Consider the following 26,983-nt stretch of genomic DNA (forward strand, 5'->3'; position numbering starts at 1 on the left):
GGTATGAGAGGGCAGAGCTGCTGCTTTTGGCAGCAGTGTTGGCGTAGGGCTTGTCAAACTGCAGCTTTGTCTTCAGCTAACACTGAACATAAAAATACGTGGAAAAAGAATATGGGCTCTTTTTCTTAATCTTTATTTTAAGCTTTAAAATAGCAAACAGTGTAACTTATCTTGGAGCAAGAAATGCTACTAATGCTAATAGGGTGATCATAGTCCCATAAGAAAGCAAAGCTGTTCTTGTGCACTTCTCTGCAGAGTGATGGGGTTTCTTCTAATCTGCTTCTGAAAATTTCTGGTTGATACAGTGTCAAAACAGGTTTGGCTGCAAAGCTTGTCCATCTGGAGTCCTAGCTGTGCTCATGGCCAGCAGGGAGGACAGCCACTTCTGGTCTAGGGTCTTCCTCATCTGAGGGATAGCTTAGTGTTTCAGATTATTTATCTTTCACACAGTTATTGACTTGCCTCTAAAACCATTAATGGTGCTTCTATACTCCCCAACATCCTGTGAAAACAGGTTCTGTAAAGGGAGAAACTTCTTTGTCCAGGAACAGTGCTTGTTGTCTTCATCTTTGTCTTGAACCTAAAAACATCATCTGATGCCCCTTTCTTGCATGTTGTGAGAGGTAGTGACTCCATGGCCCATTTGAGTTTATAGAGCTCCACCAAACTCTCTCTCAGTCTCTTCTTTCCCGCCTTGAAGAATCTTGGTTTACATAATACATAATTGCCTCACTTTCACAAGCCCTGATCTTCATGGGGACATATCTGTTGGAGAAGACAGCACAGTAAAGCATAAGCAATCCAGGAGGTCCTTCTCCAAGTGATAGAGCAGCCAAGAAGGCAAGGTGCTATGCTGGACCCTGTTCTTGTCAACAAGGAAAGGCTGGTGTCCCAAGAGGAGATATTTCTCAGGGGTCAGTATTGGGGCTGGTGCTGTTAAAAATCTTTGTCAGTGTCACGGACAGTGAGACTGAGTGCACCCTCACCAAGTTTGTCAATGACACCAGGCTGTGTGGTGCAGTGGATACACTAGAGGGAAGGGATGCCATCCAGAGGGACCTTGGCATGTTTGAGAGGTGGGACTGTGCAAACCTTGTCATGTTCAACAAGGCCAAGTGCAAGGTCCTGTATCTGGACTGGGGCAATCCCAAACACAAATACAGGTTGGGTGGAGAATGGACTGAGAGCAGCCCTGAGGAGAAGGACTGGGGGTGTTGGTTGAGGAGAAGCTCCACATGACCCAGCAATGTGTGCTCAGAGCCCAGGAAGCCAACTGTATCCTTGTCTACATCGAAGCAGAGTGACCATCAGGTTGAGGAGGGTGATTCTGCCCCTTTGCTCTGCTCTTGTGAGACCTCACCTCAAGTGCTGCATCCAGCCCTGGGGACCCCAACATAAGAAGAATATGTACCTGCTGGAGGGAGTCCTGAGGAAATAATGAAGATCAGAGGGCTGAGAACCTCTCCTATGTATGGAGGCTGAGAGAGTTGGGGTTGTTCAGCCTGGAGAGGAGTCAGCTCTGGAGAGACCTTACAGCACCTCCAAATACCTAAAGGGGGCTTACAAGAGAGTTGGAGAGAGACTTTTTGGAAGGGCATGTAGTAACAGGAATGGCTTTAAAATGAAAGAGGATGGATTTATATTAGCAAAAACGTCTTCACTGTGAGGGTGGTGAGGCCCTGGCACAGGTTGTCTAAAGATGTGGGTGCCTTATACCTGGAATCATCCAAGGCCAAATGAAATGGGGCTTTAAGCAACTTGGTCTAATAGATGATCTTTAATGTCCCTTTCAACCCAGACCATTCCATAACTCTATGACCCCTTTTCCCTTCATATTAAAATGCTTTCTAGTAATTAATAAGCATTTAAGTGGCAACCAGATACCTGTCCTGAGTAGTACTAGGTGTTTTAGAGGCCATGGCTGTGGCTGGGTAGTGAGGCAGTCTTCCTCCCAGCTCCGCCAGTTGTTTTTCTTTGCTGTTAGCTATACTGATTTTCACTTGCCGTTACTTTGTGCAAACTTGTGAGATGATTTTTGCAACTCCTTTAGGCAGTTTGCATTTTACTGCCTTGAATAAAGTGGTACCACCAGCACATCAGTCATTTGCCTGACTGATGGATCTGTGGTTGCACACTGGCCCTACCACAATCCCTCAAAGATGCAATTGGCAGCTTCTCTCCACTGTGAAGAATGGATGATTTATCCTTACCTTGTCTCTCTAACCTGTATGCAGTTGCTGACTCATGAGAGGATCTTCCTTCTTACCCCATGCCAGATTGGCTTCTTAATGGGTCCTTGGTGACAGATGTTGTTAAAGGCTTTCCAGAAGCTGAGCAGATCATAGCGAGTGGATTGCTCTCATCTGCAGCTTCACAGTTTCCTCTGAAGCTGTCAGAGGGTGGTGGAGCACAGCTTCATAGGCTCTCACTGCAAAGCTCTGCCAATTCTCCCCTCTTAGTCTGTGTCTCTCCTCGCAACTATTCTGTTACTATGGCTTTTGCTGTTTGCCTGCCACAGGTGTCAGATTTAATGGCTTGCATTTCTCTAGTTCCCTTTCAGCACTTAAAAGAAAACAGTATCAATTGCCTTCCTTTTTCTTCGGCTGTTTTAAGTAAAAGCTTATACACTGGCTCTTATAGTGCAATAATTTCCATTAGCATTCCTTAAAAACCCACAAGCAAGTAACATCTGCTTTTCATGAATTTGCTACTATCCCTTGCATTTATTTGATCTAAAGCCTCATCTAATGACCCTTCAATCTGAGGCAGTTTCCCTGCATTATCCCTTTAGCAAGTGGTTCTGCCATGGGAATTTCACTAAGCTTTTCTGTGCTGAACACACACAAGTAATCTGTTTAGCTGTTATGTTAGGATGTGTTTCCTCTCAAACTCCTTTGCCACCTTGATCATCTGCTGCCTGCATACCCTGGTCATCTGCAGAACCCTCCAGCAGGCTTCCTACTCCTGCTGGTATAGAGGAGGCTTTTTGTCTAGTAGCAAGTTTCCTCAAAATATTGTTTTAGTCTTCCTTTCTGTTTCTGCTTTTAATTTGACAGAGTTCATGTCATTTTCCTAATTTGGAGGGGATCTATTTTGGTTCTTTCCCATGTAATTTTTATCATGCTATTACAATGACCCAGTAATTATCTTCCTTCTGGAATATGTCTGATATTTCTGACTTGTGATTATAAAGAGGTCAAAATGGCACCTTTAAACAAATGTCATCATGATTCTCTGCTCCTCTCTTCCTCCTTACTCCTCCAGTTTCTAGCTTGAAATTCTTTTTAAAATCTTACTCCTTCTCACAGAGGCTTTCTTCCTGGTTAAAATCATGCCACAAAAAGATTGGGCATTCTATTCAGAAACCTCATCTTTTGTTCTAAAAGCTTTCAATTTGCAAATAATATGCTCTAATATTTTGAGAATAACTGAACATCCTTCTGTTATGCTTCCCTGGTCATGGAAAATTTAAATAATCTAAAATATGTCCTAGATACATAGTGATACTGCCCTGTGCCAGCTGTACACCTGCCCACAAAGGGGAGTCACACTATTTCAGAGCCTTCAGGCCAGCTCACTGACACTGCTTTCAGGCAGTTGAAGTTTGTTGAGATGAGTCCTGGCTTGCTTCAGCTGCCCAGCCCCAGGTGTCGGTCTCCAGCAATATCTCATCAGCCATCCATGAGTTTCTGCTCCTCACCCAAGACTTGTGCCAGGAGCTGAAGCAAAGCTGCGGCCTCTGTTGCCTCTCCAGCTCCAGCTGAAGCTGAGCCAGCAGCTGAGGAATTTTCAAAACTCTGTTTTGATCTTAAATCTGTCTGTGCTGCCGCATCAGCTCTGTGGATTTCATCTGGAATCACAGAACAAGTGTCAGAGAAACACTCACGTGTGGGAGAGGATTAACAGTGGAAGGTTCATTAAACCTCCCTGACCTGTCTGTGCTTATGAAAGGTGTCCTGAAAGAAAGACTTAGCTGTCACCTGGGCAAAGCATTTTATCCCTGTGCTGTTCCTTAAGCCCATGCGTGTCTGGACATAAGTTATCCAAACTGTGCTTGAGTATTTCCTTTTTATCCACACTTTCTGATCTACATTGAAGAGGCACCCCTGGCAGATGGCAACCAATCTGTCACACTCACATGGAACTTCAAAGGTGTAATTGTGGTATAGAAAGAGAATGATTATATTTTGAGACATTTTTATAAATCCTTGCAATTCCAGAGAGCAGATGGGATGTGTGATGGATTGTAGAGCTTGAGCACAAAATAATAGTTTTCTGCAACAGAGAATTTTCTTGATTTTCTTTACAGAAACAATGCCAAAAAGTCATATTTTCTTGATATAGGCTTTTGCCTCTGCTTAAACAAATTTCTGGAAAATACAGGAAAATTGGCATTCACCATTCATTACCATCCTCTTCCAGTCAAGGACTATTTGAGGTGAACTGCAAATTCATTAGGAATAAATGTGGAAATTAGAGATAACATCATGGTGTGGACCGAGTTTTTTATTGTTTTCACAGCAATCAAGTGACTATTGTTAGATTTTCCTCTGCTCTAGTCTGTCCTGCTCTATTCCCTACTTTCCACCAGAGGGAGATATTGGATCAAGCAGTTGCTGGAAAAAAACCTCACACCATCTCAAAGAGCAAATGCAGTGACGCTTAATTCAGCGGAAATTTGGGTGCCTGTCGGGCTCCTACATACCTGCAGGGCTTGGGGGATTTGGGTGCTTCAGTAGAGCTCTGAATAATGATTGTAGATCCTTTATGGATTTATGGAGAACACTTAAAATGAGTACAGTAAAATGTTAAGGTAGCAGCATACCAGAAGTGGTTGTTAACAAAAAACCTCAAGAAAAACAACAACAACAACAACAAATAATAACAATATTAATCCCAGGTAAAGCTGATGCTATAGCAGCATGTACCAGAATTTTTCCCCTACCAAAAGGCTGGAGAGGAAACCATTGTCTTGGATAGCCACGTGTCCTGAGTTCCTGATGTTGTGGGTTCTTGGGATCCCCTAGCCTCTCAAGGAATGCCTGGTTTGGACATCCTGTGGGGCAGTCCCTATGGGGCTGCACCCTGGTTCATGTGTCCACTGGCTCCTGACCAGGCTCCTGGTGAGCCCAGACACCAGTCTGGGTGCTCAGGTATTAGAAATTACTGTTGCTTCAAGATCTGAAATGGACTGGTTTCTTTCTGTGAATTTCCCCCTCATGTCTATTTTTCTCAATGAAGAAGTAAAAATTACATATTTTGAAGAAGGAGAAGCAGATATGGGTCAAAAACCAGGCTTACTGTGAAAGGGAGGTGCTAGTGAGAAAAGAAGGGGGAAAGAAACTTTTCTGAAAGAAACAATTTCATACAAATGATATCTCCAAAAGTAAAAGTAGTTTCAAAGGAATATTTTTCCTGTGTTTTGCTTTCATCCTTTGAGACTGTCTTACACCACTGACAGCAGTCAGCACTAGGGAAGCACTGCCCCACATCACTTTCCTCTGCTCCTATTAATGTCCACTACCCACCATAACACCAATATAGTTCTCACACAGTAAGAGACGTGTGCATTGTGCATCATGTGCTGTGCTCCCACCATTGTCACATCTCCTGCTTTTTGATTCAACTTCTCCAAAGTCCCAGTCAACCAGTGGATATCTAAGCCTGACATTCACCTTTCCTTCAATTTGCAAGCCAAACCAGACAGGGGAGGTTAGTTTATTTTCTGTGTCATCAGACAATTAAGCTACTGAGCCAGCTGTCGGTGTTTCAGAAGCACCTGTGTGTGAGCCTTCAGTCAGCATTTTGGCTAAAACAAGGTTCTGAAAAACAATCCTTCCATCAGGAAACACAGTAGAGCCATGGAGGGAGCTTCTCTGTCACACAAATGAATGGTTTAGATTGCTTTAAGGATCACCATCAAATATATTAGTGAAAACAAACTTTAATACAAATGCAAAAGTCAGGCAAAGCCCTGATACATGATACATATATATCCTTTATATGTATTATCTATGCAGTATTAAAGGCTTATTCTAATACTGCATGGATAATACATATATAAAGGATAACCAATTAGATCAATTTAGAGTGATTTATAGGGAGGGATGTAAAAAGGGGTAAGGAAGGAAAGGTTAGGGAAGACTCTCTGGTGGGTCATGAGATTCAGAGTGAACTCCCTTGCTTGCTAGACTGCTTCTCAGAGAGCCACACATGGCTGGATCCTATCTCAGACTCACACAGGGTCAATTGTTTGTCTAAAGGATCTAGAAGCACTTACATGTTAGATTAACCAAGGATCAACTACAAACAGTAATAACAGTTAAGGATTCAAGATAATAACAGGCATACTTATATTTGCTAGGGGGTGTCCAAGTGAATACACACCCCCAGATATGTGTGTGCAAATATACAAAGGTAATACACACACCAGCACAGATATGTAATGTGTAAGTGCAAAGGTGTATGTACCATAACATTTCCCTCGAGAATCAGTGAACCACTCATATCTAATGCCTTTTAAAGGCATTTCTTAACGGGGCTGAGGTGAGGTGTTGAGCCTCAAGTATTGGGATATCAGTCCAGGTTCTGTTACCAAGTGATACTTCTCTGAATTTCACAAACTTGAGAGTTTGGGCACTCTGAGAGGCGTCCCACACAGAGGGAAATACTGATACAGCCCACTGCAGTCCAGAAGAGCTTAAAGGGTCTGTCTTAGGACCACTGTTTTTAGGGCAATGAATGGTTGGCTTAAGCCATTGATATATTTTCATCCTGGCTGCAGTCTGGGTTCTTACTGGAATTTATGAAATTCCAGTGAGGATGGTACTGTTCCACTTGAGCTACTTTTCAGATAATGAACATTCCAGGGCTGTCAGGGGTGATTGATTATTCCCGCTGTCATCTCCCACCTTGATAAGGCAGCAAGAGTTCCTGGTACGGTCAGTACCACCGCCCACCTTAGCTTTCCAAGAGTTCCCAGTATGATCAAGAGATTCTTCACTGCCAATCTCTTGTGGAAAGACCTGAGCAGGCCAGAGGAGACGGGGGGAGGGATGAACCTCACACTTGCACTCACACTTGCTTTCCTCCTTGCCAAACAAGAACATTGTTGGGCTTCAAGGAGATGAAGCCTCTCCTCTGCACAGACCTTGCAGCCTGGTGAGTCAAATGATTCCTTGGTCAGTGAGACAGCTGGTTTCCTTTGAGCATTTGAAGAACTGGATTTGGGCTTCTCACATCCCCTGTTACTGTGACTACAAGAAGAGCAATCCCACTTTAAGGTGCTTCCAATAAAAAAAGCTCAAAGGGTATTTTTGAAATAAAGAAGAGGCAGCTGAACTCCAGGGAAAGACTCCAAGAAACAACCCATTTCTCTACAGAGGTAAAGCCCCTGAGAAGCACTGGCTATCCTACTTCTGAAAATCCCTCCGTAATCCTGGGTGGGCATCTTTTTTCCTGTGTGGTGAGTGTATCTGCACAGTGTCAGCACTCCAGGAATAATCACAGGACGAATTGACACAGAGATTTGCAGCAGGATAATTGCCTCAAACAGAAGGATAAATAGCTTTTTCTGGCATTTAATGGGCCTCTTAAGTGAACGGCAATAAACTCTATGCGAACAGCTGTTTTCCCTCTTTTTCGTCCTTTTGCATCTCATCCATAATTATGCACTAAAATGTTTTTGTCTGGGTTGCTGAGAGCAATCTTGTTGCTGTTTGTCTTTGCAGTGTAAGTCTGAGCACTTCAGCACAAAGATTGAGTAAAAAGCCCTGGATTCCTAAAGGCTCCTGCCACTACAGATCAGTGATCATCATCTTTTCTTCATGTTAATCCTGAGGGAGAAGTGAGAAGTTAAGGGGAAAATTTGTCTCTTCTAGCTGCTGTTCTGCATGTCCCAGTTTTGGGGTGTCCCCCTGCAGGTCTTGGTGTCCTGGGCTCCAGCTAGGAGGCTCCTTTACTTGCCTGGCTTCTGGCATTGACCCAGCTACAGTTCAGGAGAAGCCACAGCTTCACTTTTGGCTTTCAGGAGAGGTAAGTGTCCTGTGAGACACTCCTCCCTGCTCTGTGCTGACTGGACCATGGGGAGATAGCAGAGCAGGCTTTCCTCTGTAGCTGGTGGCTCGTCCTCCAGCCTTGCTGACAGGAGAGTAGGAGGCACAAAGCAAGCCCTGCAAAAAAGCCTTGATGCTTTCAGAAACATGTCCTTTATCTGCTGATAGAGTACAGAGAAACGACCTTGTTCCTGAGGAAATTCAATACATTCTGGCAAAGGAATCTCCTCCTAACGAGGAGCCGGTGAGCAAGCCAAGAGCTAGGGCATGGCCACAAGCATTAGCCCTGCTGAGTGTTCCTCGCTGGAAGCAATGCCAGTAGAGGTGCCTGTGTTGTCACAAATCCACTCTGTCCATCCCAGCGCTTTGCTTCCCACATCCAAAGCTGAGGAGGGAAGCAGACACACTGCAAGGAGGCACATGCTGGAAGGATGAGCCCTGTGGTAACACCTAACCTACATACAAATTCTTGGCTGAGGAGGTTATTCACTTTGGATCAATACCAGTGTCTCTGCATCATTGATGCTGCTCCACATGACATTGAGGGCAAACTGCTTGGAAAAGAGCCTGTGGGAAGAACACTGAGTTTTATCCTCACCGTCTGCTCCTAGACAGGCTGCTCAGCTGCAGGGGAGCTGTGGGATCTTTTCTGCTGAGGGCAGACCATTTCTCTCCTCCTTGTTAGGATTGTATCTAAGACTTCAAGATGCAACCAGATGGAGGAGAGGACTGGCTGACCACATGGTAATAGCTCAGAAAAACAACCATTTTGTTACAGATAAAGACTGAATTAAAAAATGTCCTGAAAAAATGAAATGCTTTCCAGACACGTGGATGAGACCTTTATGTAGGTGGATGCATATTATTAAATTGGCCTGCATACTGGTCCTGAACATTTTGGAAAGCCTCCTATCCTAGGAAAGATGCTTTTCATCCATCAGGTCTCAAGGATGCTGCCAGCCACTCCCAGCTTTGATTGTTTCCTATTGTCTTTAATGATGCATAAATTGTACGGACACACACCAGCGTAGCAAACAACATTGAAAGACAGACCATGGAAAAAGTGAATAGTACATTAATTATGGGTCTTAATTTGTTTGTGTATCTTCTACCTGAAACATTTTGCTACTGTTCTTCTCCCTGTCAGCCCCAGTGCTTTGGCTTGCACCTCATCCCCTCTTGGAGACCCCTTTTCCCTGAGTGCTTGCAGATGAAGGAAGGTTTCACTCAGTGATGTCTGCTCCATTGTTCCAGTGCTGTTGCCATCGCCTATATAAATACTTTGGCATTTGTACTGTTCTATATAAGCCCATTAAAAACATGTAATAAAGAGAATGATATAATTTCTTAAAGCCATCATTACTACTCCAGCTGTGATGTGTTGTCAAATTCTGACAATTATAGATTAATCCCTATGCCAAATTACTCTTTTTAATGAAAGATATTCATCCTTGAATTTAGAAGTGTAAAAATGTAAGTCAAATTTATTGCATCCTAAAAGGGCAGAGAGGTGAAGCTAGAATAACATTAAGGTAATCTTTAAAACATACAGAAAATAGGATTTTTAATAGAAACACAGGGTAATTTCTAAGCAAAGCTGGACATCTGCCTAGGATTACAATACAGATACAGGGGAAATACAGATGATGAACTGATATCACAAAAATCTTCATGCAACAGTATGTGAACTGCATGAGAGCCATCACTACTTAATTCCTGTAAATGGGAATGTCTTTTTTTTACAATGTCAATACATTTTTGATTTTTATACTAATATCTCTTTCAGCCTTTATTTTAAAAAGCAGGCAGAATTTTGCTTGTTCAGAATGACTGCACAATTTATTAAAAGGCAGGCTGCAAAAGCACCATTATTCCTATCCAGGACTGAAACACAGCTTCTGGAGGCAACAGTTGTATTTTGTAGATACCCCAAGGATCAGAATTAAATAAATAAAGTTGAGGCCCAGGAGTAGCAGAGAGCTGCAGAGCATCTTCTCCCAAAAGGCCGTCTCATTCTTATGCTTCTTCTCCTTCCTGCAGTGAATGTGTGTGCACAGGTACAGGTATGTATGAGTGCAACCACACAAGGGTGTGACTCACAGGTAAACCTTGAGCTATAATCCCCTCTCCAGGCCAATAATTATCAACCATCTCTTCCATCAAATTTGGAGCACGCAGCAAGGCTGTGCTGTTCGATTCCCTCTGTAGCTGGAGGGAAAGACAGCTTCTGCCTGTGCCTTGTGCTGTGCTGCTGAACAGCAAGATCAATCTTGTGTTAAGCTGCCTAAACGGCCCACGAGCTTGATGAGAGCTAATGGGAGACTGCACGAACATATATTTTTAAGTTGTTATCTTCAAACTTACCAGTGGTGAGCTGAGAAGCCGTTTTAATGATTCACACAGCTTTGCCTTGACAGCTGCTCAGACACGTATTTCTCAGCAGCAGTAAGTGGGTAATAGACCAATACAGCCAATTTACTTCTCTGTTGCTAACGTTTAAAAGATAAGACAAAGAGATTATTCCATCGTTTTCAGTGGGATTTAAGGCATGGGAAGGAGTAAGGGCTATACTTACCTGGCAGAGCTGTGTGCAGGCTCCACAGAGGTCTGTCACTTGGTGCATAAAGAAATACTTCCAGGATTTTGAGCTGCAATTTCAAAAAACAGAACTGAAACCAGGCTTGGACAAAGCCATCACTGAGAAACCAGCCAGGGAACTATAGACTTTTAATTCCATGTTTCTCAGGACTATGGCAGAGCTTTTGCACATAAATGCACAAGGCAATAAACTGGGCCAGGATCAAAGCTCTGACTGCTGCAGACTCAGGATCTGAGGCACACGCATCTTCTGTGGGAAGGACACACCGTGCTTGGGGAAGTTTCTACACAGAACATCTCTGTTTTCAAGTGCATGGAACCACATCACTGTGATTTTTGAAGCATTAGTCAGGAGTGCAGGAGGAAGGAGAGGGGAAAAAACTCTTCCTTTGCTCTGTCCTGTAGATCTTGGCAAGTGACTCATATCAATTCCAGTGCACAGAGTCAAAAAGAGTGTTTTTATTAATTTACTCTTTTTATAGGAGGAAGGTTTGACTTGTATTAACAGCCCTTGGAGAATCCTAGGGGATCCTATTGGCATTTTTCCTGCTTGGGGTTTAATTTTGCCCAGGGATTGAGGCAGACATTTTAACTAACCAGAAGATAAACAGAAGCCCTGACAGTGGGTGGAGGCAGAAGATGAATGGGGTAGGCAAGGTGTTTGAACTGAAAATGGCCATGAGAGAGAGAAACATTAAATAACTGCTGCAAAGGAGAGATTTCACTACCAACAATATCCCAAGAAAGAGGTAATTTGTATGCAGCAAAGATAGCACTGAAGCAATGAAATTTCATTTGTGTTAAACTTTTTCCTTCTAGAGGTTTAGCACTGTGCTCTTACTACTAAATTTGTAAAAGAAAGAGAAATTTTAACAGTTCAAAGACTTTGCCAGGAGAAACTCAGGGAGCTGTAGCTCTGTGGTATCTACATAAAAAGTAGATACTGCAAGACCAATATCTGATTTTGGTTATCAGGGCACGAAGCTCCCTGTTCTCAGCAGAAATTGAACGCTCTCATTCAGAATCTCTGTTCCAGTTACTCCTTGCGTTTCACGGCGGCAGTTTGTGCTCAGCTGGATCCAGCTTGATGAATGCCCCTCTAACACCATCCATCTTGCTTTAGGACAGCAAGCAGGGGAGGTTATTTGCTGCCTGACTCAGTGAGAGAGGGTGTTTTGCGAAAGATATGAAATTTGCAGAAGCTGTATTTCCCAGCAATCTCCTCAAAAAGGCCCATCCTCCAGCTGGACTGGAGTTTCATGGATTATGTTAAAATTTTAATTTGCTCTACTTCTCAGCAGGCTTTGCTCACACACATATCTTTGCAGCCAATTCCTGGGGGAGGAATTGATTTATAATACACTTGTTAAAATGAAGAAGTGAGACTGCTTAGGGGCCTTTCTTAATTCTCACTGATTCTCATGCTAACCCTGATAAGACTTCTCATTGTCCCTGAGATTTCCTGAGATCATTCTCTACTATTGTTCTTTTATTCTCTATCTTTAGAAACCCTCTGTTGTGTTTTTAACAGCCAGACTTACATTCATAAGAAATTGCAGGGCAGGGAAGTGGGGAGGAAGCACAAGAAATTAAACTGTTTGTTAAAACACAAAAGGAAAATGAAAACACTGAGTTAAATTAGTGAACTGTTCTTTATCAGGACCCCTCCTAGCATACCCACAAACTGGGGCTTATCAGCTTTCTAAGGAAGGGAATATTTTGTATAAGGTCAGCACTTACAGCTCACTGATGACAAGAGTGGTTGGATTCAAGTATTTGAGCTTTTTGCTGAAACTACACAAAGAGAAGAACAACAAATGAAACTCTGATGCTAAAACTGAGAAATACCTTGCAGTTTCTATTCTGCTCAGGTAGACCTCTTTTATGTGTGTGTGCATTGTTCAAGCTTTTAGAAAAGCTTTGATTTCTCAAGGATTAAACTTCAAGAGAGAGTTTTAAAATGTATTTCTGTACTTTATACTACTGGAGTCAACCTGACTTCAAGATTTCCTCTATAACCATACACACACAAACTTACATTTTAATAGGAATTTCACATACCCTCATTTACTGACTATGTGACAATAGCTTAAAACAACATTTGTGCTAAGAATTTCATTAAATAATAACCTTGCATATAATGTTCCTGAGGCATGTCTAAAATCTCTCTTCCCTGAACAGCAACATTACTTTTGTCCTCCATGTGAATGTTGCCATTTAACAGAGGAGCAAAGTGATGCACAGGCAACCCTAAAACAGCCCAAGTGATCTTCTGCTGATAAACTCCAGGTGATGCTCACAAATGGAGCCAGGTACATGTCTCTTAAGTTGATGTCAGTGATCAGGGAGTGCAGTTGCACTCTACCTTTGCCCTCATTAATGTGTTCATTCCTCACACGAGCACCATGACTTGTCTGATCCATTCATGAGCCACTATAGTGGAGTGGAAATAGGAAAAATGTGTGGTTGTCAGAAGGATCCACTTCCAGAGCCAACTGGCTAATCCCTGTGGCAAACATCTGAGGCTGTCCCATGTTGGCTGAAAACTGATCAAAAGATGGAATTATATCAACAAATGTGTCCAGGTCTATTAGGAAACTGCTCCAGATAGGGTGCTTTTGAGTGAGTTTTCATCTGTGCCAGGCCCTGTTTTGACTTAGTTGATGACAAAGGGGCCACCCACCTGCTACAGGAAAGGCAGGTAGGACTGAAACTTCCACTCTTCTGAGAGGGGCTTACATTTGTGGTGTTTTAAAACAACCATGGAATTGCTTTAACCAAATTCAGAAGGACAGTTTGCCTAAAAAATAGAGAACAGCAATGTTCAAATGGCAGGAATCATGCACCTCACCTGCCAGTGCATCTGTGCTTAGAGCTGCACTGAAATCCCCCTTCTCCAGACAGATCATTGCTCCCTCCCTTATCTTCCTAGGTGCAGCTCCTCCATCTTGCTGCCAGCAGGTCAAGTTGCTTGGCTGCTGGCACGCTCCACTTCTACCAGCACTCCTCTCTGGCCTGCTGTCCCAGCAGCAGCCCACTCTGGCTCTGCTCCAGGCTGTGAAGAGACAGGAGAGGTCAGAGAGGAGCAGTGCAGCCTGCTGCTGAAGAGAGGACACCAGAAGGAGCTTGGTGCAGCAAGCCTCTCCCTTGCCAGCAGACAAGGCAGGGACACGGGAAGCACAGAACTGCTCACAGGAGACAAGGATCACAACCCCTCTTCCCTATTGGCAAAGAAACGGGGAATAGTCATGTATCTGAGCCCTGTATATCCCATTTGGAAATATATTTATTACTCATTGAGCTGCAAATTGGTTGCCATTGTCTGGTCCCTGTTCCTACAGAGTTTGCCTCCTGTCATTGACCCTGCTCCCCACCTGTGGTCCTGCTTCAGAAAATCCCACCAGCTCCCGCTCCCTGCTCATGCCTTAGCCATGGATTAGTGTTGTGCCTTAGGACCAAAGTCCTCCTGAGCACTTCACAGTTCTTCATAGTGTGTCCCCATTGCAAAACAAATGCAGGGCCTCCTGTGCTCCTACTGAGATGGGCAGGACGTGTCCCCTGCACTGCCTCTCAGCTCATGCAGATCCATTCCTCCGCACGTGAAACCAAGGATGTGTCATGAAAATCATCAGGATGGTGTGACTACCCAGGAGAGAGGCTAGGAGGTGAAGTATAAACTTGAAAGTGTTACTCATGAGCACGAGGTGTTGCAGCCAAATTAGGGCCCCACAACTGATGTTTCACGCAGGCTTCTCACACCCTTCAAAAGTTCAGGAGCAGCATGATTTAACAGGTCACTAACAGTCACACCACTGGTTACTAATCATAGTAAAACTTTCCAAAGCAGGTCTATTTTTGCAGCTTTCTTGCTGCTTGTCTATTGATCCAGATGTCCCTGGAGTCAACCTTGCTTGAGTTAGTTATCTGTACTGCCAGAGATACTGGGGGAGAAAGAAAGTTTCAAAGACATGTCAGAGGAGTTAGGATTTTGGTGTTATCTTGGCTGTCCAAAATCTTTTATCCTTCACAGGCAGGTCTAACCTTACAAGAAGGAAAGTCCTTACTTCCAGGTCTGGGCTGTCCTTTTGTTTGACTTCAACATAAACAATCCCTAAGACTCCAGTAAAATTTCACTACCTCGTGACATCACAGTGTATAATCTGAACTAACACGTACCTTAACAAGTCAGCACACTTCCATTCTATAAAGACGAGCTGATACAATAGTTAGGGCAGGGGTTTGTGTCTTGGCTCAGTGGGTTGTTGCCCGCTGACACGCACCTGTGGCTACACAGCGGCGCGGCCCCAAGTTCGTTGCGGGCACTGTCCCCGCCGAGGCGCGGAGCATCCCTCGGGCCGCATGCGGGCGAGCACCGCTGCGTCCCGCAGCCCCCGCCGGGCCGGGACAGGGGCATCCCGGCCCCTCCCCGGCCGGCCCCGCTCGGGGCGGGGACTCCCAAGTTTCGGCGGCGGGGGCCGCGGGGCCCGGCCCGCCGGCGGCATGAGCCCTGCGGCGGGGCGGGGGGGCGGCAGCGCCGGGCAGGGCAGCCCCCGACGCCATGCCCAAGGAGCGGCCGCTCTGGCGGGGCGCCGCGTTCCGTCTCTGCCTGCTCTCCGCAGCGCTCTTCCTCTGCCTGCAGCTGGGCATGAGGCGATCCTGGTGTCCGGAGGAGAAGTCCCGGGACCCGGCGGCGGCGCGGGCGTCCGCCCCGTCCCGCGGCGCGGAGCAGCGCCCGGGCGCAGTGGCGGCGGCGGCGGCCGTGGCGGGGGGTGGCCGTCGGAGGGTCACCTACGTGCGGAGCGGCCGGCGGGGCAGCGCCGCTCCCGCCTGCTGCGCCCCGCAGCCCCCGGGCAGCCGACGCAGGAAGGTAGGGCGGGCTCGGCGGGAGCGGCCGCTGTGTCGCGACAGGCGACCCCGGCTCCCTGCGAGGGGCTGAGGGCGAGCGGGCACCGAGGGCGGAGATGGGGCTGGTACCTGAGAAAAGGCGGCCGGGAGGGAGGTGGTGAAGCGAGATGGTGTGGCGGGATGTCGACCTCTCGGGAAGTGGTTAAGCGACTTTTTGGGCAGTACTGCTCAGCTGCAGGGAAGCGGGAGGGGAGCTGGACAAGGAGAGAGTTCGGTCTGAGAAGGTGACAGTGACCCCGGGTCAGGGTGGGCTCCGCAGGCTGACGCATCCCCAGCTGCATCAAACTTGGGCAAAGACCACGGCCCTCGGCGTTCTTGGCATCCGAGTGCCCTTGCGTTGGCAGAAAGGCATCAAGAAATGGTTCTCAGACCTGGTCTGCGTGAGAATTAGTGAGTTAGCGAACGAGCTGGTAAATGAACCTGTAACAAGGTTCCTACCCTGCAATGACTGCAAAGCTTTTTGGGTGAGTGAGGATTAGGATCTGGAGATCAGCAAGAGTGAGGAGTGCCTGTGCCTCCACCCCGGAATCAGCTGCTTGTGTGGCCAGTAGAGGGATGTTGCTTTCTTCAATGATCTCCGTGTCGTCCTTGGTTTTGGCAGATTCCACGCTCTCAGGAACTGCTTAGAGACATAGATAATGATTTTGTGGAGTTTTCTTTGCAGAGTTTCAGGGGGAGAAGAGCCAGCTTTGAGGGCAGTGAAAGAGTAGTTTGTTATGTACTTTGGGGTCCTCCTGTCAGGGCGCAGTAGTGATGGCCTGTGCAGAGACATGCAGGTTCTTAAAAAAACTGGAATGATCTTGAGAAGGAGCACACGGGATTTTGCTAGGAGATGAGACCACCTTTATGGTCAAAGTAGAAAACTATTTCTGATCTTTACCCCTACAAGAATAAAACCAGTTTTCTGTGGAATGGCTAAAGCTTGTCGTTACTGCCTTGATGAAAAGACTACTTGCTAACATCCAAACCACCACCTGACTAGTGATCTCTCACAGGTCATGCATGTGGTGTCTACTGCAAATCTGCTTTCTTTTCTTTGCCTGTTCCACCCCAGTAATAATTTTTTTATTTCACAAGGAGATGGACAATGATCTCATATATAGATTTACTTCTAGATTCAGCTCAGCTTCTGTGGGAAACTGTGATGTAAAAAATAACCTGCTGCTTTCTGCCTCTGGTTTCCTGAAAGGTTTAGAAGAAATTAGATAATCCTTCACCACACTTCCTTGACCACTGGCAGTGATGAGGACAACATTGCCATATATTTGTTCAGAATAATAACTATGTGATGTTCCTTTGTGCTGTGGTATTGACACCGCTTTGAGGTACCTAGGTCTTGCAGTGTCAGTTTTTGTGATTTTTTTGCTGTTGATGCTCTGTTACGTGGCATTATCCTAAAGTACAGCTTTTAAGTGATTCTAATAATCGAAGAATTTCAGCATTAATGGTGGAAAAAGCCTGTAATTCTGTGGATTCAGAGAGTTTATTGAAAATATGCTAAGAATCAAAAAACAAGAGGCAAAATTAAAACACATCCTAACTGAGTTAATGATTTTTGAGGAAATTCTAGTGGGGAAGTAGAGGAGAGGCTGCTTATTTTACCTGAGAACTGGCAGGACCTTGCAGTGTTGGAGAGCTCGAGGCTCTGGAAAGCCCAAGAGTGTTTTGGTGCACCTCCAGGTGAAGTGTGTGAAAGAAACATCACTGCTGTGGTTTGTGGTGTTGGGCATGTTGCTGCTGAGGTCTCATTTGAATCTCTCTGGTTAAGTCAAAGGAAAAATATTAGTATATATAATAGAGGGTGGAGTTGTTGCTAGGTTAGGTTTGAGATCATCAAGTGTCTTCTGTGTTCAGCTATTTGACTTGAACATGTTGCTTCAGGCTAAGAGAAGTCTACTTAAAGAAAGGGTTTGGGGATAGCAGAACTGTACTTTGGAATAGAATTTTTAGGTAAAAATAGAGGGGGAAAAGCAATGTTAAAATAAAGTGGAAGTGGTCTGTGCTCTGAAATCTTTTCATGAGAAGAATCACAATAGCTAAAAAATTTAATGGGTGATTTGTAATTTTTTTTTTAATCAGGAAGCATGGTATTTCACATCAGACTATTGTATGACAAGATGGGGGCATTTACCAAAAAAGGCTGCTTAAATTGATGGTCCATGGCTTCAACCAGCAGCTCTGGAGAAAGGCGTCAGGGTGCCACGACTGCCTGTGAACTGTGCTGCTGAGTGTAAATGCTGCCTGCTGGAGAGGGACAGGCTCCTTGCACAGATCTGTGCTACATCGGGTTGGCATTGCTTTTTGCTGTGGCTTTTATGTGTTTTCAGTGTCTTCTGTCTGTCCATAAATTATTATTAGTCTCTTCTTAAAGCCTGCAGAGGCTTTCAGGTACAGGAGTATTTTTCTCTCCTGCTGTTTATGGGGATGGTGTTGGACTATATTGGGATGTGTGAGCCAGAAGGATGGCAGCAAGGAAAAGTCAGTGAGGCCAGACTTTGCTCTGTTTTCCTAGTGCCTCTAGGTTATAGCTCTGCTCACACTTACATCACTGAATTAATGCAGAAGACTGATGAACAGACTGTTTCCATGGATGAAGTTGAATATCCTGCTTTGTGGCTGTATTAAAAAAAAATAAATTGCAAAAGCACACAAGGAAATTATTTGGTGCCTGCTTTGAATCACTTTAAAGTTTCCTGAGCAGGGCTGTGTTATTTATTTCCCAAGCACAACTGCAGTCATCAACCAACACCAACACCACCAAAAGAGGAAAAAATAAAAGACACAGGATGGGAAAGATGAACTCTTGTCCATAAATGGTCCCTAAGTCTGCAGGAAACTGCCTGTGCTTTTCCTGACCACTGGTGAGGCTCTGTCAGCAGAGACCACGGCTGTGCAGCAGTGGGAGAGTTTGACCACCAAGGTTCCAAGCATCTGTTTGTGCCTTAAGATGTGTATGTAAAAAATGTTAACTGAAAGGGGCAGGGAATAAAGTAATTTAGTTTTGTGACATCTCTGGGAGCTGCTGGAGCTGTCTGTTGTGGTGCTTAAGGGAGCTGTGCTGCTCCCAGCTGTTTTGCTCCCAGCTGAGCCTACCAAAGAGCAGATGCTGCTGCTCTTGCTGACAAACAACAAGCAAGATTTGGCATTGATAGCATATGATGGTCATCTGAAGAATCAGAAGTTTTGTTGTGCTGCAAGAGTAAAGCAAATGGAAGTTTATAGTCCCACTTATATTTGGTGGAAGTTCATAATCTCACTTAAAACTGCATTGTTGCTAATTTTAAACTGTGATTCTGAGATCTGGTTGTATTAAGCACTGAGCTGGTGATATATGCAGCAGATAAAATCTCCAGCTACCTGGAAACACACAGATTCTGCCAGGTGTACCTGCTCCTGCAATAGTTATTAGCAGGGTGTGCACCCACAGACCGCTGTGGAGGACATGTGAGGTGTTTTTTAAAAGATTATTCCAGGGTGCCATGGCAAAAGAAAAAAAATATTGCATTTGGAATTCAAAGTAACAGCAAAGTCCAGTCACAATAATTGCAATAACAAGGTTATGTTCGCTCTTGTGTACTGAATTTGGGAGGAGCCTTCTTCAAGAGTCTGGTTGAGAAAAGCTGGAATTCCTTGCCTTCTGGGCAGATTTATTTCCATGGAGGTTTGGAGTGTGGTATGCTGCCAAACTTAACCTGATGTTATTTTGGATGGTCTTTCATGTCATATCTAGGAACATAAAAGTATATTACCTTCAGTGATTAAAAACAAAGAATAAGATTTTGCTGCTGGGCCCATGTATGCTTTGCCTGGGATTATAATGTAATTTGAAACATGATGTATTATTGCCTAAAACCAAAAACTCTTTTGAGATTATATTTTTTTAGGTGTTCCTTTCACTTGCATACATTTGTCTTTTGGTTCATTATAAATGCAGACTAATTATCTTTTCCTGTTCCTTGTTGGATTGAAAGCTGTGGTTTTCTTAAGGAACTATTTCTAGGAGGTTACTGCTACTCTGCAGTGATGACTGATAACAGTCTCATATTTAATTGTCTGCAAATTATTTTGGAGTGATATCTTTGAAATTATGTGGAATAACACATGTTTGGCACTTAGTAATACAGCAGGCTCATAAAAATCTCATTTGATTTAGTGTTACACTATTGCTAAGATTTTACTTAAATTTACATTTGTGTTTTAACTTTAGAATGACAATTCCTTTTACATTGGTGTCATTGGTGAAGTGTAGGGCTTATGACAAGAGCTCTTTTTAGTTCTTCTTGAAATTTGGTTTAAAAAATGTATTGGATGCTTTCATTGCCTAATTGCATGCATAGTATTTTCAAGCTGGCTTCACATCTTTAAAAGTACAGTGCATTTTGGGTACTGCTTTTATAGGAAGTTACTCTGACTCTTCTTGAGGAAGAGCCAAAATTCTTGGAGAAAACTTGGTTATTCTGAAGTTAAATTGATCTGTCTGTCTTTCTGAAGTTAAATTTATCCATCTGTCTTTCCACACCCCATGGTGTAATAGCTTGTCTGTTTTGGATTGGGATTTAACTTTTATAAGTTTATTAATTCTGTGTGCCTGGAGCAACGATTTAACATTACAGCAGAGTTTGACATGGCAGGGCTTTGGGAGCTGTGCAGGGAGTCCCACCAGGCTGTGTCTGCAGCAGCAGGCTTGCCCCGGCTGAGCCAAACCAGAGGAGCCACAGGAGGTAAAGCAGCCTCTTGCATCTCCAAAGATTATTCCAGCCTCTTCACCTGTGTCCCAGTGTGATGAGCTTCACAGAGTGCAGTGCTGTTCCCAAGTGCTGTGTTGAGGAGTGAATAGCATCCTGGCTTTGATGGATGGGAGTGGCACGTGGGATGCTCCTGCAGAGGAGTGCAGAGCTGAAGAGCTGGATACTGGTTATTCCTTGGAGTGTGCTACTTCTGGGCACCTTCTTTAATAACAGGTAGATAAACTGAAGAGTTTCATTCAGAGGAAGAAAGGTGTTAAGAGGTGCAGGAAGGCAAGCCTGCAGGGAAAGCCTGAAGTACTGGTACTTGTTTTCAATAGGGAAAAGCAGGTTTTGAGGGAATGTGCCAAGACACTTCAAACTAAAAAACCATAATTTTTTTGAAGGACATAATGACCTATTGTTCCCTAGGTCCACTGGAAGTAGGACAGGAAGTAACTGGCTTAGTTTTCAGGCAAGTTATTAGGAAAATCTTTTAACTCTGCAGCTGGTAAGGAATGGAAAGGCTCCTTAGAGAAATGTGAACTGTGGGTATCCACACAGGGTAGGTCTCGGAATGTTTTCCTTTGTGCTTCAGGGCAACCTCCTGACGTCCCTCTGGCTACATTTACCTGCTCAGCAATTAGAGAAGCAATCTGGCAGATACAATGTGATTAGCCAAACTGGAATTTAGCCTGAACAGTGATCAGTGGAATAAAAAGAGGTAATGGGGTCTTCTAAGACTATAATAAGCAATCATTGCCCTGGCTTAATACCTCACTAGAGAGACCAGGCCCCACCATAATTGTTCTGTGTGATGACTTAGTGGAGCCCAGAGGAAGAGACACTAGTTGACAACTTTTTTCCCTCCAACACTTGGAGGTCTCTTAGCAAATATAAACCAGCCCAAAGTTACTTATCTGGTAAGATAAGCACAAGATAGGAGCTTGTGGCTTCAGTCTGTTAGTACCTGGGGAACAGCCTTGGTCTGGTTTTGCTCAAATATTCAGGCTAATAGCACAGACTGAGCGAGGTTATTGTCTTTGGAAGAAAAGAAGAAACTTTTATTGAAAGCAGTTTTCATCAGCTGATAACCAAATCTGGGGAATCATCAGCCGGCTCTGCCCGTAAACAGGGCAGCTGAGGTACCAGAAAGTACCCAAACAGAGCAATCCTTCTCCAAGTAGTCAGGCAATGGCAATACTGGGCTTTTATTGTATTTTAACTGCAGATGAAATGTGTTTATAGTATACCATAAAGAGGAAATGGTAATGTTTTTTCTGACAATGATGTCACTTGCAAGCTTGTGAGGTGAATGATTACTAAGAATAACCTTGATTCTTACACACTTTTTATTACCTGAAATGGTTCTTTCTTGATGAATTTTTGAGAAGCAGATGGGGAATATTATAATATTATTCTTCAAAAAGTCATTACAGTGTTATGAGGCTTTATATCCAATAGCATAGATTTCTTTCAAAATTTTTCGAAAGCTCAAGGCTTTCTTTTGGCAAATAAAGACAAGAGAAGTTTTCCTAGGTTGCTGTGGCACAGAAGAAAATAAATCTAGGTGTTTAAGCCTTCTCATCTAAGGGACCCAAGGATTGAGGTGGTAATTTATTCTGCAGGTGCCTTGCTCTGTGGGGCCATTACAGTTGTGCCATCATTTCCTTGAACCCAGAGACATAGTTCACCTTGTACGAAATGTGAATCCTTTATAACTGCTGTAGCAGATCAGAAAAAAAAGCGTTCCTGTTTGCTGTGTTCAGCTCAAACTGTTTCATGGGACTGCTCTGGGGGCCAAGTGACCTGAACTGCCCAGTAGCAGTGGCAGGGTTAGTGCCAAAAACGATCTTTTGTCACATTTCATGTTTTGAAATAAGAAGTGAGGACAGTTTTGAGGACACAGCTTTCCTTGCTCAAGTAGATCTCAAGGCGGCAATATTTCTACATTCTTTTCTAAAATTTCTCTTCTGTGGAGAGAGAAGAGTCCAGAAAGAGAGATTTGGACAGGTAAAAATTCGGCTGGATAGCCCTAGGGTTTTTACTTTACATCTCCAACCTTTATCTGCCTTCTTAGGAGACAAGTGTTTAAGTTCATTGCTGGTAAGGTTTTCATCCCAGTTAGTTCAGTCAGCTCACATCAACGTTTACTCAGCCAGCCAGGCTGTTAACAGAGACATGTCTGCTCAGGGCTGCATGGTGGGTGCCAGCGTGCCAGATATCTCTCTCATGCCACTTGCACTGAGCTGTGGCCGCAGTTCAGACCGAGGTGCAGCTGGTGAGTCTTTGGTGGGAGCAAAACTCCAGCAGCTCCTGACTAGGGGTGCAGCACTGAAATCCTGTGGTGAGGAACAAAACCCTCTCCCAGTTGCCTTGCAGACTCGTGCAGACAGTGTGATGAGTGTGTCACTTCCTGCAAAACAATTGTAGAATTTGGAGATTTAGGTAACATTTGGAAGTGACCTCCAGCCTTTGCTCAAGCAGTCTGGTTTTGTCGTGGTAGATCAGGCTGTCCTGCAGCCTGCAAGTGATGGCTGCCACTTGTGACACAGATTAGATAAAAGATTTGACGTGTAAGTGAGAGAGTTTGTGTGAACCACCACTAATCTTTGATGGCATCCACAACCCAGCCCACTCTTATCGCTTGTTCTAATATTAACTTAGAGCTGAGTTTGTCTTGGATGGCTGCTCAGTGCTCCAGAGCTGTGTGCAGTGGATGTGAGTCATTTAATCAACTTCAGTGTTTTCATAGCTAGAAGATATGCACCAAGATAATTTTGTGCATGATGAAATGTTGTCCAGAGCCCTTCCATGTTTGTAAGTCTAAGATCAAATGATCTGCAGTTCAGTGGAACAATTAAAAGAGGGAAAAAAAGGTGTGATTCAATTTTTCTTTCATTAGTGGTATTTAGCATATGTATCATGCAACCTGGATGCATACAATCACCCTAATGCTGGTTTTTTTAGTGTTTTTGCCTACAAAAGGGACAAGGTGATATGCTGCCCTATTTTGAGTTAGCCAGTCCCTCGGGGTAATAGAAACCATGTGCACAAATGGACAGATGCCTAGGGTAACAGATGAAAGCCATGATTTTGATCTCGCTCTCGTGGCAACAACTGGGTCAATTTCAGCAGGAGATGGCAGAAATATTCCCAGATGTTAATGCTAAGTGGAAGGGCTTGGATTTTCAATGACATGTTTTTTCCCGTCTGATCCTGTCTTCCATCTTCACTAGTGTTGCTTTTGAATGTGCCATCAAGCTCAGATGCCTCCAGGAAAGGCTCTGGCTGCAAATGCTCATGAACTGCACTGTCAGAGAATGGGTGGATGGGGTCTTTGCTGATCCCTTGAAAAGCACAAGTCCTGAGTGTGGTTCTGGGGGAACACCTTGGTGATTATTTTGCTCTCTTATAGATTTTTTGTAGCATTTAAAAGCTAGTGTTGTAATTTATGTCCACCTAATGTATGTATAAATAAAATAAAAAATCCTTTCCTTTTGTCTTTGTCTAATGATAAATGTAGTAGTTCCAGCAGCTGTTAGAAGACAGAAATCCTGCTTCTCACCAAAGTCTACTCCATTTTCTATGCAGAAAATGGCTTTGCAGAGTTCTTCAAAAGTCAGAACAGAATTGTTGTGATTGTAAATCCCAATTTGGGGTACTTTTGAGAAGCATCATTCCTGCTGCCACCTCTCCCCATCATGCAATGGAGGCTTTTCTTGTCTCTGGCAATGTAGGACCAGGAAGACTATGCAGTGGACCATTGGCTTTTGGAGTCTCTTGGGACAGTCAGGTCAAGCCAGCTGCTTCAGATTTTTTATAGAGAACCTCTGGGTTTATGTGCTTGTGGAAGAAAGAGCTAACCAGCAGCTCATTTAACAAGGGACCCACTGAAGTTTACTTTGGGTTCCACTTTCTGATAGGTTTCAGATGTGGCTTCAGGTGCAGTGCTGTGAGTTCTTCTGGAAGAGACAGAATTCTGGGTTCTTTCCAGGACTGACCTTGTGGCTTCTGCAAACTGGAGGAATTGGAACCTCTGCCCTTCTTGGGCTGTCAAAGACAAATCTATGGGCCTTGAGAATTTAGCAAGGAAACACCTACAAGACCCTTGTAGGCAACTTGTTTGTCTTAGGGATATTGCTAAAAATCCATTCGTGCTGTTAGTTTAGATGAGGTAGGGTCACTTTTTGAGTGTGTGTTTCTGTGGTATGTTTCTCTGATTGCCAAAATTACTGCAGAGAAGCAAATATCGGTGATGTGCCAGGGGCTGGACCTGGTTGGGAAAGCTTTCAAAGTGCATTTGAAAATAATGTTAGAACCAGCAGACATTACCATCACAGAGTTGCTGTTGCTGCTTTGTCCTCCCCCTCTTGGCCTCATCCATCCCCAGCCCTCTTCCTCATTCCTCTCCTAGCAGCTAGCTAAGTCAAATAATCAACTGGGAGCTTCAAAGTCAGTGGCCTTTTTTTAGTATCCTCTTTCATATTTTACAAAGAGACACTGTTTCAAATGTTAGGGGGAGCAGATGGTAATGTCTATTGATACGGCATGCAATGTTAGAAAATATCTGCCACTTAGAAGCCTAAAAATGATAGAAATCAGTTCCAAATCTTTCCTGCTCCCTGCAGAGTGGATGGCAGTAGTGGAGGAGTGAGATTTACCCAATAGGTAGACACCACAGAGTAGGGGCTGTCTAAAAAACCCCAAAATTTTGAAAACTGGTGCCCTGTCTCTTTTTGGGCTTTCCTCATGGTTGTTCTACAGTACTGAAACTTTCAACGAAATGAACTTTGTTTCATCTAGTATAGGGCGAAGCAGCAACATTGCGTTCCTTTCCCCTCCCTCTTTTGAGAAAATTAAACAAGAAGCAATTATGTGTCAATTGGTTGCTGCTGAGCCGATGTGTTTTTTCTTCATTAGACGTCTTGATTAATGGTTTGATCTTGCAATTATTATTCATTATGAAATCCGTGGGAATTCTGGGTGCATCATGAGTTCAGGGTGAAACCATGTAGTTTTTCAGTACTTCATCTGTGTAATGCTCAGAATTAGTGATAAAACATTGGAAAATAGCCTTGATTAAAGAGGATGGTACATGTTTGCCCAAGCCCACCCTCCATGGGATTATGATGCTTGGTTCTATACTTGTCTTGAACAAAAATATTTCAAATTTGTGTGCTTTTAAATGAGCTTGATTTTCTTCCCTATAGACTGGAAAATAAATGTGTCATTTGGTACTTAAAATCCTAACAATTTGTAAGCCAACTGTTGTTCCCTTTCTAGACAGAGGGAAGTACTTGCCTGACACAGTTTTATTTTATTTGGAAAACTTTTACATAGCTCTAGACCAAGGGCACTAATCCATAACCATATTAAAAAAAGAAAGGGAATATGTTTAAAGGTAGAATACATTTCATTCTGTGGAACTCCATTATCTAATGCTTTTATGAAATAAGGACTTAGAGAAGAAAAAAGTGAAGTTTGGCTTTTTGAGTCTTCCCTGGCTACCCAGTAAAATCCAGTTCAACCAAGTAAACTGATGGTGGGTTGAAGGAACAGTACCCTCAGTACCTGTTGTATATACTGTCTATTTTGCCTTAGGGTTTTACACTCTGAAATCCATATACCTGTGGAAGTTACTCAAACTTTTGGTTTACCCATGGAAAAGAGTTGATATTTACTTGTTTTATGAAATTATAGATGAATAGTGTCAAATACTGCCCTCTCCTGCTCCCTGGCACAGAGGGTTGTCCTGCTACTTACCCAGGAGGGGAGAGTGAAGAGGAAGGGGTTTTCTAAAGCTTCATATCTCCCTTTAGTCTAGAAGGTGTGGTGGACCGTTTCTGTTTAGACATTTGCATTCCACTTGGATGAGAGAGAAGGCTGCACAAGTGTGAAATGCTCTTATTTGTGTGAAAGCATTGGTTTAAAGCACCTTCTTTTTCCCCAGTTCTTAGCCTCAGGCAGAGGCTCTGAAGTCAGAGGATAGGCTGCCAGAGGCAGCCCTACATGTAAATCACAGTTAGAGTGCTGGAACTTGCACAAAATAAACTCAGCTTATCTGGCTTGCTGAATATTTACTGATTAATTCTGGTTTTTTGTATTCTATGGTTTAAATTTTGCAGTGAAGTCAACCTAGAGGAAAATAGCATTTTTCCTTTATTGTATGGATTATGACATCTCCATATTTCTCAGCCAGTGCACTTCAGCTAGAGCAGTTATGAATACAGGCTGAAACCACGGTCTTGCCTCTGCTTAAAAGAAACTGAATTTGACAAGCAGTGACCAGTAGTTGCTGTATCTGTTTCTTGCTGTTACCCTTAAGTGTTGGCAAAGGCATTCGGGCACTGGAAGGAATTCAGCTGATTGAGCTGCTTAAGCAGTTTTGAGAATTTACTTCCATAAATTTCAATCTGTTTTGGCTCCTGGCTTTACCTCCATTAGATATATTATCATGCTGTCAGCCTCTGGATAGCACAGGAATGCTGCTGCCCGGTTTATTTATTCTATTTTAGAACCATAGCAAAGAAATCTCACATGGCTATTTTCAAAGCTGTATGTCTCTTAGAGTAAAATCAATCTCTCTTTTAATAAATGTGCATTTCTCCCATATGTTGCTGGGATTTCCAGTGGCAGAGCTGTTAGTCTCTGGTGACCTTTGAATGCCTGAGGAGAGGTTCCCAGTGCAGCACTGCCCTT

The 26,983-nt window shown here is 43.8% G+C and overlaps 1 protein-coding gene and 1 long non-coding RNA gene across 2 annotated transcripts in view; one reads left to right on the forward strand and one right to left on the reverse strand.

The window, feature by feature from the left end:
• Positions 1 to 631: 631 nt before the first annotated feature.
• On the reverse strand, positions 632 to 16,093 carry LOC108962493 (uncharacterized). Its single transcript, XR_001991124.3, has 5 exons — positions 15,627 to 16,093; positions 13,504 to 13,707; positions 10,630 to 10,702; positions 10,419 to 10,543; positions 632 to 765 (listed from the first exon to the last, which is right to left on the reverse strand). It is a non-coding gene; the product is annotated as an uncharacterized LOC108962493 (long non-coding RNA).
• METTL24 (methyltransferase like 24) overlaps positions 15,184 to 26,983 on the forward strand; it is a 45,657-nt gene continuing 33,857 nt past the window's right edge. Inside the window, exon 1 of the mRNA XM_030236522.2 lies at positions 15,184 to 15,519. Coding sequence (XP_030092382.2) covers positions 15,211 to 15,519 — 309 coding nt within the window. The 5' untranslated portion in view covers positions 15,184 to 15,210. The remainder of the gene's footprint in view (positions 15,520 to 26,983) is intronic.

This window comes from Serinus canaria, chromosome 3, assembly GCF_022539315.1.
Source record: "Serinus canaria isolate serCan28SL12 chromosome 3, serCan2020, whole genome shotgun sequence".
Lineage (NCBI taxonomy): Eukaryota > Metazoa > Chordata > Aves > Passeriformes > Fringillidae > Serinus > Serinus canaria.